The sequence below is a fragment of the Paramormyrops kingsleyae genome, chromosome 2 (genome assembly GCF_048594095.1).
Source record: "Paramormyrops kingsleyae isolate MSU_618 chromosome 2, PKINGS_0.4, whole genome shotgun sequence".
Classification (NCBI taxonomy): Eukaryota; Metazoa; Chordata; class Actinopteri; order Osteoglossiformes; family Mormyridae; genus Paramormyrops; species Paramormyrops kingsleyae.
In genome coordinates this window covers 39,133,578-39,148,803 of record NC_132798.1, presented here as the reverse complement: position 1 = coordinate 39,148,803, position 15,226 = coordinate 39,133,578, and the positions used below count along the sequence as shown (strand labels likewise).

The window sequence follows — 15,226 nt, the reverse complement described above, 5'->3', positions numbered from 1 at the left end:
GGGCACCCGTCAACCACCGTACAAAGTTGTGAATAAAATGTCTCCCTCGTAGAGACATCACTCATGGTGGTTGGAGCATATACTAAGACAAACAAGACATCCAGAGAGTGCCTTAATCTGAGTCTCATAATATGCTTGTTGAAAGGAATGACACCATTGGGAGGAGCTGATGTGCCACAGTAAAAGTTACTATCTGAATCTGGCAGCCATCGGTGCAACCAGACCATGGTCATCCTTAAGTCCGATCCAGCTATAGCCCTGAGTATTTTAACCCCGGTGCCAGTCTTCCATCAGACAAAAGTCAAGCCCAAGGTAAACTTGACTTAACTCCTTATCTTTTCTATAGCCAGAAATACCCCTGGACAAGGCCCATAATAGGTGTACCCACCTACAGAGATCTGGCCACTCCCCAGCTTGCATATCAAGTTCACAAAGCTCCCCCAACAGAAAGGGAAAGACGGTCCACATGCCTACTCAGATGGGCTACCTCAGATTAGGACCTGAGTGCTGCTGTGCAGCGGGCGATGCCTCAGCACCACACCAGTTCTTATTCCCAACAGGCCTGACCGTATTGGCTCTCTGGCGGTTTCAACTCCTCCGGGGATAGGGCTCCGAAGGGCTTTCCCCCATCTCCTCCATGATGCGTACAGCCTTTCTGTGGCTGGCTGCAGCAGCGCTGTGTATTCCCATAGAGAGCACAAAAGAGTAAAAATTGCCCTCTTTTTGCTTACGCATCTAAGGCGGAGGTCCCAAAACCTTAAAGTTCAGGGAATACAATAACCATACTGGACGCAGTTGCCTCCGGTGCAGTAGGCGGCGGCAAAGTTTCTCTTCGTCGTTACTTGTGTGATGAGGAAGCCGGAAATACGTATGATCACGTAGAGTGCTGTGCGACCGGCTCGGAGCAGTGTGTAGCACCTAGTTTGGTCTTCTTTCTTTGTAAAACATATTTTTAAAGCTGTTCTTTTTAAATTTCCCGGTAAGTTAAAAAGACGTATCAAATACCTATCTTAACTTTCCACGGTGTTTAAATGTCCTAATACGACTACGTTATTGAAAGTTAGCTAATCCTTTATCCGTAAACATAATTTCATTTACATTAACGGATAATAGTTAATTATAGTCAGTGTATGTCGACACAAACCGGACACTAAGAATCCGCGGTGATTTTTTTTTTTTTAATGATGCGGTTTCATTTGCGCTTTTCAGTTGCTAGCGTGTAGATAAACTGCTAGCTAAATTTACACCACTGCTGTTGTGTTTAGGAGCCACATAAGCGGGTCAAGCTGCTGTCATGTCTTCCGATGCCCTGAAAAAGCGAAAACCTAAAGTGATCCGCAACGAGGGAGGCACCCCAGAGAACAAGCGCAGCAGAGGGGACGGTGACCAGGCCAGTATCTATAACTGTAGCTTATTGTGTAGAGAGTTTTAAGAATTAGCCCATCCTTCCATTTGGTGGCGTAGTTATTAGAGACATCATACTTAAGCCTGTGTAGAATGGAAAATGATGTTTCCGATGTATTCCAAGTCTTGATAAGTATAGAACTATTTCCAGACCATGCAACTAATTGGCCTACTATGAATTTATATGTAGTATGTATAATAGAGATTTGCGTGTGTGTGTGTATGTATATATATATATATATATATATATATATATATATATATATATATATATATATATATATATGTGTGTATATATATATATATATATATATGTGTATATGTATATGTGTGTTGATTTGTAGGATGTGAAGGTATATAATGAGGAGGCGGAGCTGGAAGGCAGGAGCCCCGCTCAAGACCATGAACAATACAAGGAGACCTGTGAGAGTCTGGCTAGGCTCATGGCTGAGATCCAGGAGCTGAAGAGTGCAGGAGCCAAAGATGGAGTGAGTGAATACACCTGCCAGGGTTTTGGAGATTTCCTCCTGTTTACTCTGTTCCTATTTATTTTGAGGAATTCTCTGTGCTTGGATTATGCTTACTGTGGTTTTGTATTCAAATGATAAAGAGAGAAAGTATTAAGTGTCATCATGGGTTTTCCCATGTATGTCTGCGGCAGTCAGTAGAAATTGAGGAGCGCCGAATGCAGAGTTGCATCCACTTCATGACGCTGAAGAAGCTCAACCGCCTGGCACACATGCGGCTGAAAAAGGGGCGTGACCAAACCCATGAGGTCAGCATGCGTCTTACGATCATTTACTACTAAACATTCATCAGCTACACATTGCTGTCACATTTTACTTTCCCATCAATGGGATGGGCGAGTAAATACTTGGCCTCCATGCTAATAATTTTCCTAATCTACTAATATACTGTGTCTTATTTACAAATACATGAACCTTGACCGTTAATTAGACTTAAGTAGAAAGGTTTTGATAACTGAACTTGATTGAAATATGCTGTCATCTTCCCAGTGTAGATACTACAGTTATTTGTATGTATTAAACAAGTTGTAAGTAACTCTGTTCATCTGCTCAGGCCAAGCAGCGAGTTGATGCCCTTCATCTGCAGCTGCAGAATCTGCTGTATGAAGTCATGCACCTTCAGAAAGAGATCAGCAAGTGTCTTGAATTCAAGTGAGTGAGCTGAGAATGCAGCGGGAGGTGATTTCAGTGGGGAGCCTTCAGTTTGACTTGCATCACATTTTTACATCTTTCTCTAATGCTCTGTTTCCTCCCCGCCTGTTATTTCTTCATGTGCAGGTCCAAGCACGAAGAGATAGAACTTGTTACTTTGGATGAATTTTTCCAGGAAGCACCACCTGAAATCTCTCGGCTACAATTCACAAAGGATGACCCCCACCAGCAGACGTTAGCCCGCCTAGACTGGGAGCTGGAGCAGAGAAAGAGGTTCGGCTTGCCCGTACTGGCACACCCCAGCCTCAGATCACCTTCTTTAGCAACAGTGTTTAGGCCAGCAATGTCATCTCATTTAGATTGTTTTAAATGTTTGTAACATTTTATAATTATTAATCAAGTTTTTCCCATTTTCATTGTTCAGTCTGGTTTACTCTCCATTTACTTTTGCTATGAATATAGTTCTGGTTGCTGGCATAGTGTTAAAAGTCAATATAGCTAACTTACCAGCAAAGCCTCCATGCTCGAAAGAAAAAAGTAAAAGAAAATTATGCGAGAGGCCTTCTGTGGTAAGACCCTTAAGGTTGCTGAGGGTTATGTTAGGGCGCTTTTCCACCGCACAAAGTACGGTACTTTCGCTTTTCCATTGACTTCCGGTCGAGTACCAGTACCGAAAGTTAAAAGTACCGAAAGTGCCAAACCTTTTGGGGTACTTCTTTGATACTTCGGTACTTCGGGGTGGGACTTGCAAACGTATTTGCTGTCGATTGGTTATGCAAATAGCCTGCTGCTGAAACACAAAATACAACTGCCATCTTTTGAAACACACAGCGAACAGAGCGATCACAGCGAGAAACAAAATAAAAAGCAGTTGAAACAAAAATATAAAAAAGTAAAATGGAAGGATGGACAAACGAGGAAACACAGGCTTTAATCGCCATATGGTTGGATGAACAGATCCAGTGGGATTTGGATTTCTTTATTTCTTTATGAAAACGGTATAGTATTTCTTATAAGACTATATAATGCGTGACGATCTACGGTATTCACATGTAATAATGTACCTGAATGATTTTCAGACATTTCACATACCTCTTTGCTTTAATATTAGGGGAAACATTATTTCCTCATAGACAGGAGAAACATAGGGAAACTGAATTGCCCGGAACACCGTAATACCAAGCCGCTTGGAAGAAATGCGGCACACGCGAAACACCGAACAATGCCGCTTGAAAATCAAAAAACATAATTAAATAATTTGTTTGCTTTCAAAAGACTGAATTAGCAGTAAGCTAATTCTTACTGCTTTGATCAGCTTAGCCAAAGTAAGTGTACCCACGTAAACGTAATTGATGGCAGCATGATTTGGATTTTACTGAATCTTATACTGTGATAGAAGCTGACATAACAATAAACCGCATTTTCCAGCCTCAACTTTTAGTTTTAATTTTGGGCTGTCAGTCAGGGGCAGTCACTGATGATGTCATTTGGCGCCGGTACCATTTTTTATGCCAGTGGAAAACCGACATGAAAGAAGTACCAAACTTTTGGCACTTTATGGAAGTACCGAAAGTACGGTACCTGGTGCGGTGGAAAAACGCCCTTAGTGGTGGTGTTTCCAGAAGGAGGTGCCTCATCTCGCAGGGCACCCTGGATATTATCGAAAGACTTCTATATTGTAGCTGTCCCCCCCTGCACTGCACTGTCTGTGTCGTAGCTGTCTCCCCCCTGCACTGCGCTGTCTGTGCCGTAGCTGTCCCCCCCTGCACTGCGCTGTAGCTGTCCCCTCCTGCCCTGCACTGTCTATGCCGTAGCTGTCCCCCCCAACACTGCAATGTCTGCACTGTAGCTGTCCCCCACTGCACTGTCTGCGCCGTAGCTGTCCCCCCCTGCATTGTACTGTCTGTGCCATACCTACCCCTCCGCACTGCAGTGCCCCTGCTGTCCCCCCCCCCCCCCCCCCCCCGCACTGCAGTACCTGTCCCCATCCCTGCTTTACTTGTTCCCTGCTGCACTGCAGTCCACATCACACCTGTTTGGTCAGCCCTGGCCTCCAACCTGACTGTCTCTGCTCTACAGACTTGCAGAAAAGTACAAAGACTCACTGGCTAGTAAGGAAAAGATTCTGAAGAGCATTGAGGTGAAGAAGGAGTACTTGAGTAGCTTGCAGCCAGGTCTTAATGCTATCATGCAGGTGGGTGCCAAATCCACACAGTCTTGTTAAGTACCCGTTCAGATCTCTCTGTGTCCAGTTGAGTACCTATTGTAGATCTCTCCACACCTATTTACATCGTTTTTGGGATCTAGTTTAAACCTTAAGGCCCGTCTTGAGTTGAACACAAGATGTTCATGTTCAAGTGATGGTGAGCTGAAAGCCAGATTTCCCATTTGTTTTGTGCCTCCCAGGCCTCCCTTCCTGTGCAGGAGTACCTGTGCATGCCATTTGAGCATGTGCAGAAGCAAAATGAAGTGGCCAGACACCTGCCCCCGCCTCTGTATGTGCTTCTCGTCCAGGTCAATGCCTACAGTCAGGCCTGTGGTGAGACATGCACTGTTCAACCGTTCATTCAAATGCCTGTTTTTCATTTCATTTTCATTTGTTTTAAACTACCACTGTACCTTTGTGCGCTGAGCTATTTTGATATAGCTAGTATTCAGCACTTCAGCTCTTTTGCATCTTTGGTCTGGACATAATTGGGCCAGTGCTGTTTGTGGGTCAGTTCTGGTAGCATGGGTCTGTGTTGTTGCAGATAAAAGCATCACTGTGTCAATTAGTGGTGATGTGGATGAAGCCAAGGCCTTGTCCAAACCACCAGAGGACTCCCAAGGTAAGAGTCCTGCATGCTGCCTTCAGGTTTACTCAGAATGGCCAATAAAGTGTTTGTGTTAATCTTGACAGTCAGTGCCCAAGGCGTATCTAAGCATGTGAAATTTTGTTAACCTTTAACCAAGGTGGTGCTGTACTCCACATCTATATAAAGATGCATTGTTATTTCTTTAATATGCATTGAACATTCATACAAACATGCCTGCTGTAGACCTCTAAATTTATTTAGTGATAATGTTCATGCAAGTGTGTGGCACAGGCAGTTAAAGTGAACTCTGTTCTCCATCTCTACGTCACGCAGATGATGAGAGCGATTCTGACGCAGAGGAGGAGCTTCAGAACACAGTGAGTGATGTTCACATTTTACTCCCAATACGTGTTGGTTACCTATTTCAGGTAGACCTGTGCCCTTTGGCACCACTGGGTGGCATTGCAGAGCCATCCCAGTGAAACCCCTTCCTGGGTATGCCTGTACTCTGCAGTGGGGTCAGTGAGTACGCTGAGAGAGTAGCCAGTTCTGTTCCCCTGAAAAATGGGAAGGATTTCAATCGATTGCCTTTGAATACCCATGATAAATGGAAAGTTTTTTTTGATTCAAAGCTTTGCCTGCTGTGAATTCTGGGAAGTGGTATATCAATAAGGTTGCTGGGTGTGTCAGTGTTCCAATTTGTCCGTTTTGCTTGGTGGTCGTGTAAGTGTCATACTCTGAGGCTCTCTGCTTCATTCAGGTTTTCCTGTCCCATTTTAATTTTTCTATTTGGACTTCTTTCACAGAACACCCTGCTTCTCTTGGCTGTTCTGTTTCACAGTGTTTCCTATGCCAGTGTTTCCTATGGTCAGTTTATGTAAATGAAGATGATTCAAGTTAGGATTTGTGTTCGTATCACACAAAAATATTGGATATGGATCAAACATGACTTTTTAGGCTAAACAAAACCTATTAAGATTGATCGCCTACATACATACAGACATACACACACACACACACACACACACGAGTACACAGAACACTGGGGAAATTGTTGACAGCTTGCTGGAAACAAACAAGCAAATGTTTCCATGTCTGCAAATTAATGTGTATGTTGAGTTGTTTAAAACGTGTGAAACATGATGAGCATATACATTTTCTGTTTTGATTTGTGTGTGGTTGTCAGATACATATGTATGTGTATGTATGTATAATCAGAGTGAGTGTTAGCATTCCATGGGCGTCCTGTCCCAGTTTAAGCAGCAGCAGTGTGATGGAGGGTGGAGTCTGACAGATGCTCTTGGCTCTGTTGTGTTGCTGTTCTCTTTAAGCAGAAGAGACGGCGGCCAACACTCGGTGTACAGCTGGATGACAAGCGCAGGGAGATGCTGAAGCCTCATCCCCTGTCCCTCTGTGTGGACCTCAAGTGTAAAGGTGTGTGTAGACCTTGAAAGTACCTCACCATTAACTCCAGTTGTTAAGGTATTTTGCTTGGGCCCTGCGTGCGGTGTCTGTCTGGTGAAGCGGGCCGGTAGCACTCACTGCTAGTGCTGTCTTTGGATACTGCAGGCAGTGACTGTGTGGGTGCGTGGGCTGCCTCTGCATTGCAGGCGTAACCTGACCTCTTCCCCTCCCCATCCCCACATCCCATCCTGTGGCCCTGGCTGCCCCTGTGTGTGATGCAAAGCCACACGGCCAGAGGGGATCCAAGGTCACGCAGAGCCTCTGCCAGCTACTCTCCAGCAGAGCCAGTTCCAGGCCGAGCTGCAGCACGTAGACTGGCTGCAGAAAAACTACCAGCTACTAACATGTGGTGGCTGCTTCAATTTGGGCTCTCCTCATCTGTTTTAACACAGCTTAGGCTAACTCTGCTTTAGAATTGCCTATGGGAGGTATGTCTACATGCCCAATAGGGACTGAAAGTTACTCTTTGCTTTGTTGCATCATCTCTGATCCACTAATGTGCCTCCTGCTTTGCTATGATGCACAGGGAGAGCCTCATGAAGGGCTTTGCTGCACTGCAGCACATTATTCCTGTAGCTGACATGCTTAGCTAACACTCCCTGTGAAAATCTTATGCTGTGTAACTTTGGCAGCGTGGGGGAAAAATACCCTGAAACTGTAGTTAGAATGCTAGTGTAATAGGTTTTTTGTGACTAGTGAAGAAAGGGAATGTGCTGCAGCATCTGTCAGTGTGGCAGGAAGTTTAATTATTTTCTTGGGCTAGAGGAGCAGCTTCTCACACCAATGATGTCACAAGCAGGATTTTTTACTTTGACTCCAGTGGGCAGGAGTCATTCTTTTCTGTCAGAGCTCTGCAGGAGCCCAAGGTCAGAGCTGTAGGCAGAGGTTTTCTCTCTGAAGGTCACCTTTGTGTTTTTTTCTTTGCCCCTTTTCAGTCTGTCTCTGACATTGCTGAGCATTTAATTAACGCATAAGCTCAGCTTGCTGGTACTTTGACAGCATCATGAGGGTTGGGCTGTTTGAACGTGCTGCAGCTCTTGCCAATGCCGCTATGGACTCAGAAACTGTGCATCTGACCTTGTGGAATGACGATAGCTTTCGGTTTACTGCCATATCTGGAGTTTGGCCTTATGTCTTAGAGCATGGTAACTGTCCCATGGACCCCATGAGTCTGTGATGTATCGCCGTGAAGCCAACGGACCGCTTCGCTGTTGTAGATGGCAGTGTTCTGCATCTATTCTTCTACTACCTGATGAACCTGAACATTATGACTGTGAAGGCCAAGGTGTCTACAGCTGCAGACCTGGCCGGAGCCATCAGTGCTGGGTAAGACCTGCATTATTGCTCTTTCTCAGACATGAAAAATCATACTTGCACACTCCTGAGTTTCTGATACTGACACCGAAATGATTGATTTCTTATTCCCTGTCTTCTGTCACTCAGAGAGCTGCTGAATTCAGAGACTTTGCTCAGCTGCCTGTATGCTAATGACAAAGGTTCAGAGACTCCTAATCCAGCCAATCGATACCAGTTTGACAAAGTGGGGTAAGATATTTTCATATTCATGGTACATGGCCTTGATGTATTTAACTGCTTGGTCTTTATACCTCATCCTGGCGGGCTGCAGTGTGCAGCAAGCCTCACCAAAATCGCTAGCCCGATGTCCCGGGACAATCAGGCTACCAAAATGTAACACCCTGCCCAACAGGTTATTTAAGTAGAATTTAATTCTCTACTTTATTACCCTTTTCTGGCCTTTTAATTTGATATTTGGATGAAAAACTTTGAAAACCAAACAAAATGTTGATCATGATGACGTGTTTGTCCACTAGGAAGTGTGCACTTAAAACCTTGATTTATGCACAGTGGAGAGAGGTTAGGACCATGTGCTGATGCAGCGCATTGCCGCACCCATCACATGATGAACCACCTCGGATGAGACCCGAGTGCAGTCGTGCGGTGGGTGATACCACAGCACCACACCAGTTTGAGTGGAATGGAACAGTGTGAAGTTTTTCCGGTGCCTGGAGTGACTTATAGGAGGGTTGCTATTTATTGCACAGTCGCCTTGTGCCATCATCTCAGTGCATTGTCGGTCAGCCTAATAGACTACTCTGAGTACTTTAAAGAAAGCAAATTGTTGATTGATTTATTTTATCCCTGTATGTGTACCTGCATGGACTATCTGAGGAGTTGTTTCTTTTTGCTTGATGTCTGTGTTGTTAACAGACTGCTGTGTCCCAAATTTACTGCTGGTTTTAGTTAATTTTGACTGGTTTGCCTAACATGAATGGATAAGAATGGCCTTTAGGATTGGACTTGTCAGAATTCATTTTACCAAAATATGAAGATTGAATTTTTCAATTCAGTTTTATTTGTATAGTGCTTTCACTACATTACATTGTCTCAAAGCGATTTCCAACATTCCCGCCCAAAGCCCCCAGTGAGCAAGCCAGAGGCGACAGTGGCAAGGAAAAGCTCACTGGAAGAAAGAAACCTTTGGAGGAACCAGACTCAAAGGGGGAGCATATCCTCCTGGGACTGGCAGAGGAAGTTAAATGAGCAAGATGGCAAAGTCCCAATTCACACTGTCACAATTTTAACATTTGAGTCTCAAAGCGGGGGGCAGGCAGGTGATGGCAGGCAGCTGCTGCTTTAAATGGCAGGATGAACAGTGGTACGGCAGCAGGGCATATAGGGAAGACGTCACAGGCAGAAGGGTGAGTGGACCAGAATGACGCCACTGGTAGTGGAGATGTCATATGCAACAGGATAGGCAGGATATCTTGATTACTTGGGGTCTCCAGGCAGCACAGCCCAGGATGTGCAATTAATGTGTGCAATTAGCCAAAGTAGGGGAGACTAGAGGCAGTGCAAACAGTTCGGTGTGTGCAATATATAAGCTCCGGCAGATATGGCTGTGGCAGTATAAGTAGGAGGGAGAGGCAGGTGGGAATGCAGGCATGGGGAGTCTCTGAAACGTCAGCACTCCCAATTCCACAACCGATTGTGAAGCTAGAGTGACAGCACTGACAGCTCACTTTATCCAAAGCCAACAGCACCAATCCCATATTTGACTTTGGTGGCCTTGGAAGATTTATTGTTCACATGGACAAACTGATAACAATCGGTTAAATAGTAGTGAAACCAAGAGAGGGCTGTCCCCTTAATGCCACAGATTCTAGCCGGTCCAAGAGGATTTTATGGTCCACATATTGAATGCTGCCGTTAAATCTACTGATACCAACAAAGATATACAGCCACGGGCAGAATCATTCACTATTTTGATTAAAGCTGTTTTTGTCCTATGGTTTTGTCTAAACCAGACTGATTCATTAGCAATATTTTTCTATAGATAAGATGACAGGTGATGAACAATAACTTTTTCCAGGTTCTTTGAAATGAATGGAAGATTTGATATACAGTAGGTCTATAATTTCCAGAATCACTAAGTTCAAAATATGGTTTCTTTAGAACTGGTTTAATAACAGCTATTCTTAAATGTTTTTCAACATTTCCAAGCCTTATGGATGAGTTTAACAAGTTTAACAGGGTAGCGCTAATCAGTGGTGCAATCTCCTTGAGGAATTTTGTAGGAAATGGGTCTACAGGGCTCGTAGAGGATTTGCAGAAGGAAACTAAACTCAAAAGTTCCGGTTGTTTTATAGGAAGGAAAGATTCAAAGGTGTCATTATCAGTATGAATAGGACTAGCAGGAGGCTGGTAGCTTTATGTAGCTACAAACGTGTACTGGATGGTCTGTCTAATCGAAGTTATTTTACCATTAAAAAATTTAAAAGTCATCACTCATAAAACGTTGTACTTGCGAGTTTAACGGCGAAGAATTCTGTGTTAACCTAGACACAGATTCAAATAGGAATTTAGGATTGTTTTTGTTCTCTCCTATTAGTCTGGAAAAAGTCACTGATCTAGCAGTTACTAGTGCTTGTCTGTACTTAGAGAGGCTCTCTTCCCAGGCAGATCTGAAAACTTCTAGCTTAGTTGAGTCCCATTTGCACTCTAGCTTGTGCATATGATCAGAAGAATGTCTGCCTGCAGATTTCAAAATTTTGCAAGCCCTGTGCAGGTTTTCTTTCTGCCTGCTTGAATTTATAATTTACCTGAGTGAGACTCTTCCTCTGTACTGAGGCACTTTAATTGTGGATCTGTAGATGCTGTTAGAGGCCCATGCTGTAGATTCCCATTTCATGGCACATAGTTTGTGTGCATGTGTTTCAGATGATTTGTCTTGCTGTTTATTAGCCACGGCCAATCTCCTGTGCTCTGACCACACAGGATTGCCACATTTGGGGACTACGTGTCAGAGCTGGGACACCCCTACATCTGGGTACAAAATCTTGGAGGGCTCCAGTTCCCCAGCGACAGGCCAGAGGTGACAATATGTCTGAGTGTGTGTCTGAGCTTATGTGTGTGTATGATTTATGTTTCTTTATCTAATGTAGGGCTGGAAGAAATTACTTTAGTATAATTATAGTCATGTGGTCAGGTGATCAACTAATCAGTTAGTTGGGCCAAAATGGAGGGTTTAAGAAAAGTGCAAATGCTTTGTTAAAGATACAACCTGATGTTGCTTTTAAGTCACAGGTATAACAACTTTACCCGGTATAGAGAATTTCTATTGAAACCAACACTATTCCATCATTTTTAAATCTTGACATTTCGCTTTACTGCTTGTATTTGTGTTTGTTGCAATACATCTCCCCTCTGCTGGTCTGGTGGAATATCACTGCTACATGCATACGCTGACTGTCTGCTCCATGGAAAAGTGAAAACAAAATACCGCACGCACAACTGTGCATGGACTGTAAAGTCTCGCAGAAAAGTGAAACATAAACTAGGCTTAACACCTTGACATTGCTAGGTGTCGATGTTATTGCAGTTTACACCGCAAACCACAAAAACACAACCATTTGGTGATATAAATATTTATTATTATTATTATTATTATTATTATTATTATCATCATCATCATTATTACTGATTATTGTGGCCATTAGAGATTGGTTGTTTCAGCCGTAATGTTATGTGTGTAATGAATGGTATGGTGTGCGCAGGCTCCCCCAGATGGAAAATCCCTGAGTGCCAGCCACATGGAGAGCAGCATGAAACTGCTGAAGGGCCGCCTGCAGTCTCGCCTTGCCTTGCACAAGCAGTTCAGTTCCCTGGGTGAGACTGTGCTGCTGCAGCAGCCTGCATTGTGCTTTGTCTGCTTATGTGGGGTGCAGTGTGCTGAGAGGGTGCGTGTGTGCATGTGTGCCTCCCTGCATACGTGCATGTCAGTCATTACTGCCCATCTCTTCCTGTGTGTCCTCATCTGTGTGTGTGTCTTATTAGCTTAGCAGTTGTGTAAGTTCATCAGCTTCGTCTTTGTATGCCTTTCTTAGCTGAACGTATTTTTTCACCTAGAGTTTGAGTCACAGCCAGAGTGATAACTGTCTTACAGAGCACAGCATAGTACCCGTATCAAGCGAATGTCAGCACCTTTTCCCAGCCAAAGTGGTCTCCCGTCTGGCCCGATGGACCACTATGACCTACCTGGAGTATGCGGTAAGTCCTGAGTTTATTGTTGTAGTTCAGTAATTCAGGTGGTGGATCCTGTTTCGGGAGGTACACCCTTCTTAACCATCTGGGGTCTAGGGGTAGGGAACACACATTCACTGACTGGGGCATGATCACACATTACATTCAATATCATAAACTTAATTCATGGCAAATTAATTATTTATTTGTTTTGGCATTAAACTCATCTTTATTTTAATGTACTTTGTAAATATGTAAGATTTATATTAAGTTTGTAATTAGTTATTTTAAGTTTGTATAGACATTGCAAAATGCAGTTTAGATCTCTTGCAGAGGGTTAACAGTACTATCATAAGTTATAAGCGTTAAGTTTTCTGTTTGTAGCTAGCGTAATGTTAAGGTGATGCTCGTCTGATGGCAGCTTGTGTTTCTGTGTCTGCAGGAGCTTCCCTATACCCAGCATGTAGTCCAGGCTGGCTTGGCGCAGGACACTGACCTGTACTTCCTGGCTCAGGTAGAAAGAGGCACTGGTGAGTCCTGGGAATACAGGCAAGCAGCAGAGCTACAGGCTGCTGTGTTGATTTCTACCTCCCTGTTATTCTCCAGTGAGCCTGCAGGTGGCAGTTGTGATGCAGGGGCATGGTGGGCCTCTTAGGGTGGGAATACAGGCAAGCAGCAGAGCTTCAGGCTGCTGTGTTAATTCCTGCCTCCCCATTATTCTCCAGCATGCCTGCAGGCAGCAGTGGTGATGCAGTGGTGTGGGGTGGCCTTGTTTAGATGGGAATACAGGCAGGCAGTACAGCTTCAGGGTGCTGTACTAGTAATTCCTATCTCTCTGTTATTCTCCAGCGTGCTTGCAGGCGGCAATGGTGCTAAACCCACGCTACCCTGAGGTCACCCCGCTGTTTGCACTCTCCCTCAACTGGAAAGGGGAGCGCACTGGCCGTACTGATGACAACCTGAGGGTGAGCACCTGTCCCCACTTTACTCTTACTCTGCCTTGGCTGTAGGTTTCGTAGCCAGAAGCAGCATTAAAACAAAGTATTAGGGATCTCTGGCTTGACTGACACTTCCCTCTGCTCAGGCCATGGAGAGCGAGGTGAATGTGTTCAGGATGGAGCTGCAGGGGCCCCGCCCAGGCTATCAGCTGCTGACCAATCAGCTGCAGCGGCTCTGCCTGTGCCTGGACGTGTATCTGGAGACAGAGAGCCAGGATGATAGCGTAGAGGGCCCACGTGAGTTCCCTCGGGAGAAGATGTGCCTGCGGACAGTGAGGTAAGCCTGTGAGCAGGGCCTCATACTGAGCGTGTGCGTGCCACATCCCACATCTCATCCAGCTATCACGCAGATGCTGTTTGGGTATTTATTTCAGTGTTTGAATTGCACACAAAGCTGTATGTCACCCATGGACAGTGAGGTAAGCCTGTGAGCAGGGCCTCATACTGAGAGTGTGCGTGCCACATCCCACATCTCATCCAGCTATCACGCAGATGCTGTTTGGGTATTTATTTCAGTGTTTGAATTGTACACACAGCTGTATGTCACCCATGGTAAAACAAAGCCTAGGGGCACTTTTCCACTGCGCCACGTGCCATATTTTTTGGTACTTCTGCTTATGTACCAATTCCATTAGAAATTAAAGCTTAAATTGCAATCTGGTTGCAAGAACAGATACAATCAGAATGGCATGAATAAAGTATTTTATATAATATACTTGGAAAGCATGGTATTTTGTTGTAATAAATATTAGGGTATTTATAAAACAAAATGGAAGATTTGTTTGAAACAAATTTCTCACAAACCCATTTTGGAGTGATTTAAACTGCAAGGATGAAAATGATTGATTGTCTCAGAGCATGTATGCAGCACTCATACAAAAGCAGTGGAGGTAAACTTTAAATTGATCGATATATATATAGGCCTACTAGATAATCATTTTTTTCTATTGACAGATTTAGTGAAATTCCCTGCAATGTCCAAACAGAATTGAATGGAAGAAAAAGCCTGATATTAATCTGACTAGCAATGTAAGAATTGTATGTGCTTAACATACAATGACAGAATTAATATTGCACATCGTTTTGCCGTATAATATGCTACAGCCATTTTTTTCAAATTCAGTACTAAGTACCCCACCTCGCATTGTGATATCATTCAGCTCCGGTAGCACATTTTGCATTAGTGTAAAACCAACAACTTGAAGTACCGTACTTCTGGTACTTTTTTTAGTACCAAAAATACAGTACCTGGTGCGGTGGAAACGCACCTAACTGCTGTGTATTTTACTATTTGATCACTTATGCCTCAATGTAATATGTAAAAACATTGACAGCCATGTATGATTTTACATGCTGGCTTTTTAAGTGTGTGAAAACATTCCCTCCATGGAGGCTGTGATGTCCCTCCTCTGTCCTTCAGGGGTCCGAACAGGCTGAAGCCTTTTAAATACAACCATCCCCAGGGCTTCTTCAGTCACCGCTGAGTGAAGATGAGGATTGCGCTACATGCCAGCCTCTCCCTTGAATGGCTTGTTTTTTTTTTTACTTGTCTGTGAATTGGACAATAAAGGTGGTTGTTTTTCTGAGAATGCCTTTCCGTGTCTTGGAGATGTTCGGACTGACACATTCTGGTTTATATGCTCTCTTCCTCTCCATTCAGTTTTCCCTGTATCACTTAGTCATTCACTCTCCTGCTGCAGTCTCTGTTCTCCCCACCAGCCAACACCCACCCAGCTCTCTTCTCCAAGAAGACTAACAGCACTATCTAAAAATAGTAGCCGCTGCACCAGAGCTGATTAGCATTCTGCCGTAGCCCTCAGTCTTGCGCTGAGTCATTGAAACCCCA

At 44.1% G+C, this 15,226-nt stretch overlaps 1 protein-coding gene across 2 annotated transcripts; it reads left to right on the top strand.

The window, feature by feature from the left end:
• Positions 1 to 838: 838 nt before the first annotated feature.
• thoc5 (THO complex 5) lies at positions 839 to 14,969 on the top strand. Of its 2 annotated transcripts, none has more exons than XM_072709115.1 (20): positions 839 to 979; positions 1,266 to 1,390; positions 1,749 to 1,892; positions 2,066 to 2,179; positions 2,485 to 2,582; positions 2,709 to 2,855; positions 4,662 to 4,776; positions 4,989 to 5,121; positions 5,333 to 5,410; positions 5,711 to 5,754; positions 6,712 to 6,811; positions 8,059 to 8,167; positions 8,285 to 8,386; positions 11,138 to 11,234; positions 11,917 to 12,028; positions 12,306 to 12,409; positions 12,825 to 12,912; positions 13,232 to 13,347; positions 13,467 to 13,657; positions 14,801 to 14,969. In XM_072709115.1, the coding sequence occupies exons 2-20, from the start codon at positions 1,295 to 1,297 to the stop codon at positions 14,862 to 14,864; spliced, it is 2,052 nt and encodes a 683-aa protein (XP_072565216.1). In that variant the 5' UTR covers positions 839 to 979; positions 1,266 to 1,294; the 3' UTR covers positions 14,865 to 14,969. The 2 variants fall into 2 exon arrangements, with proteins under 2 accessions (XP_072565216.1, XP_072565215.1); XM_072709114.1 differs by having other exon boundaries at positions 6,709 to 6,811.
• The last annotated feature ends 257 nt before the right edge of the window (positions 14,970 to 15,226 follow it).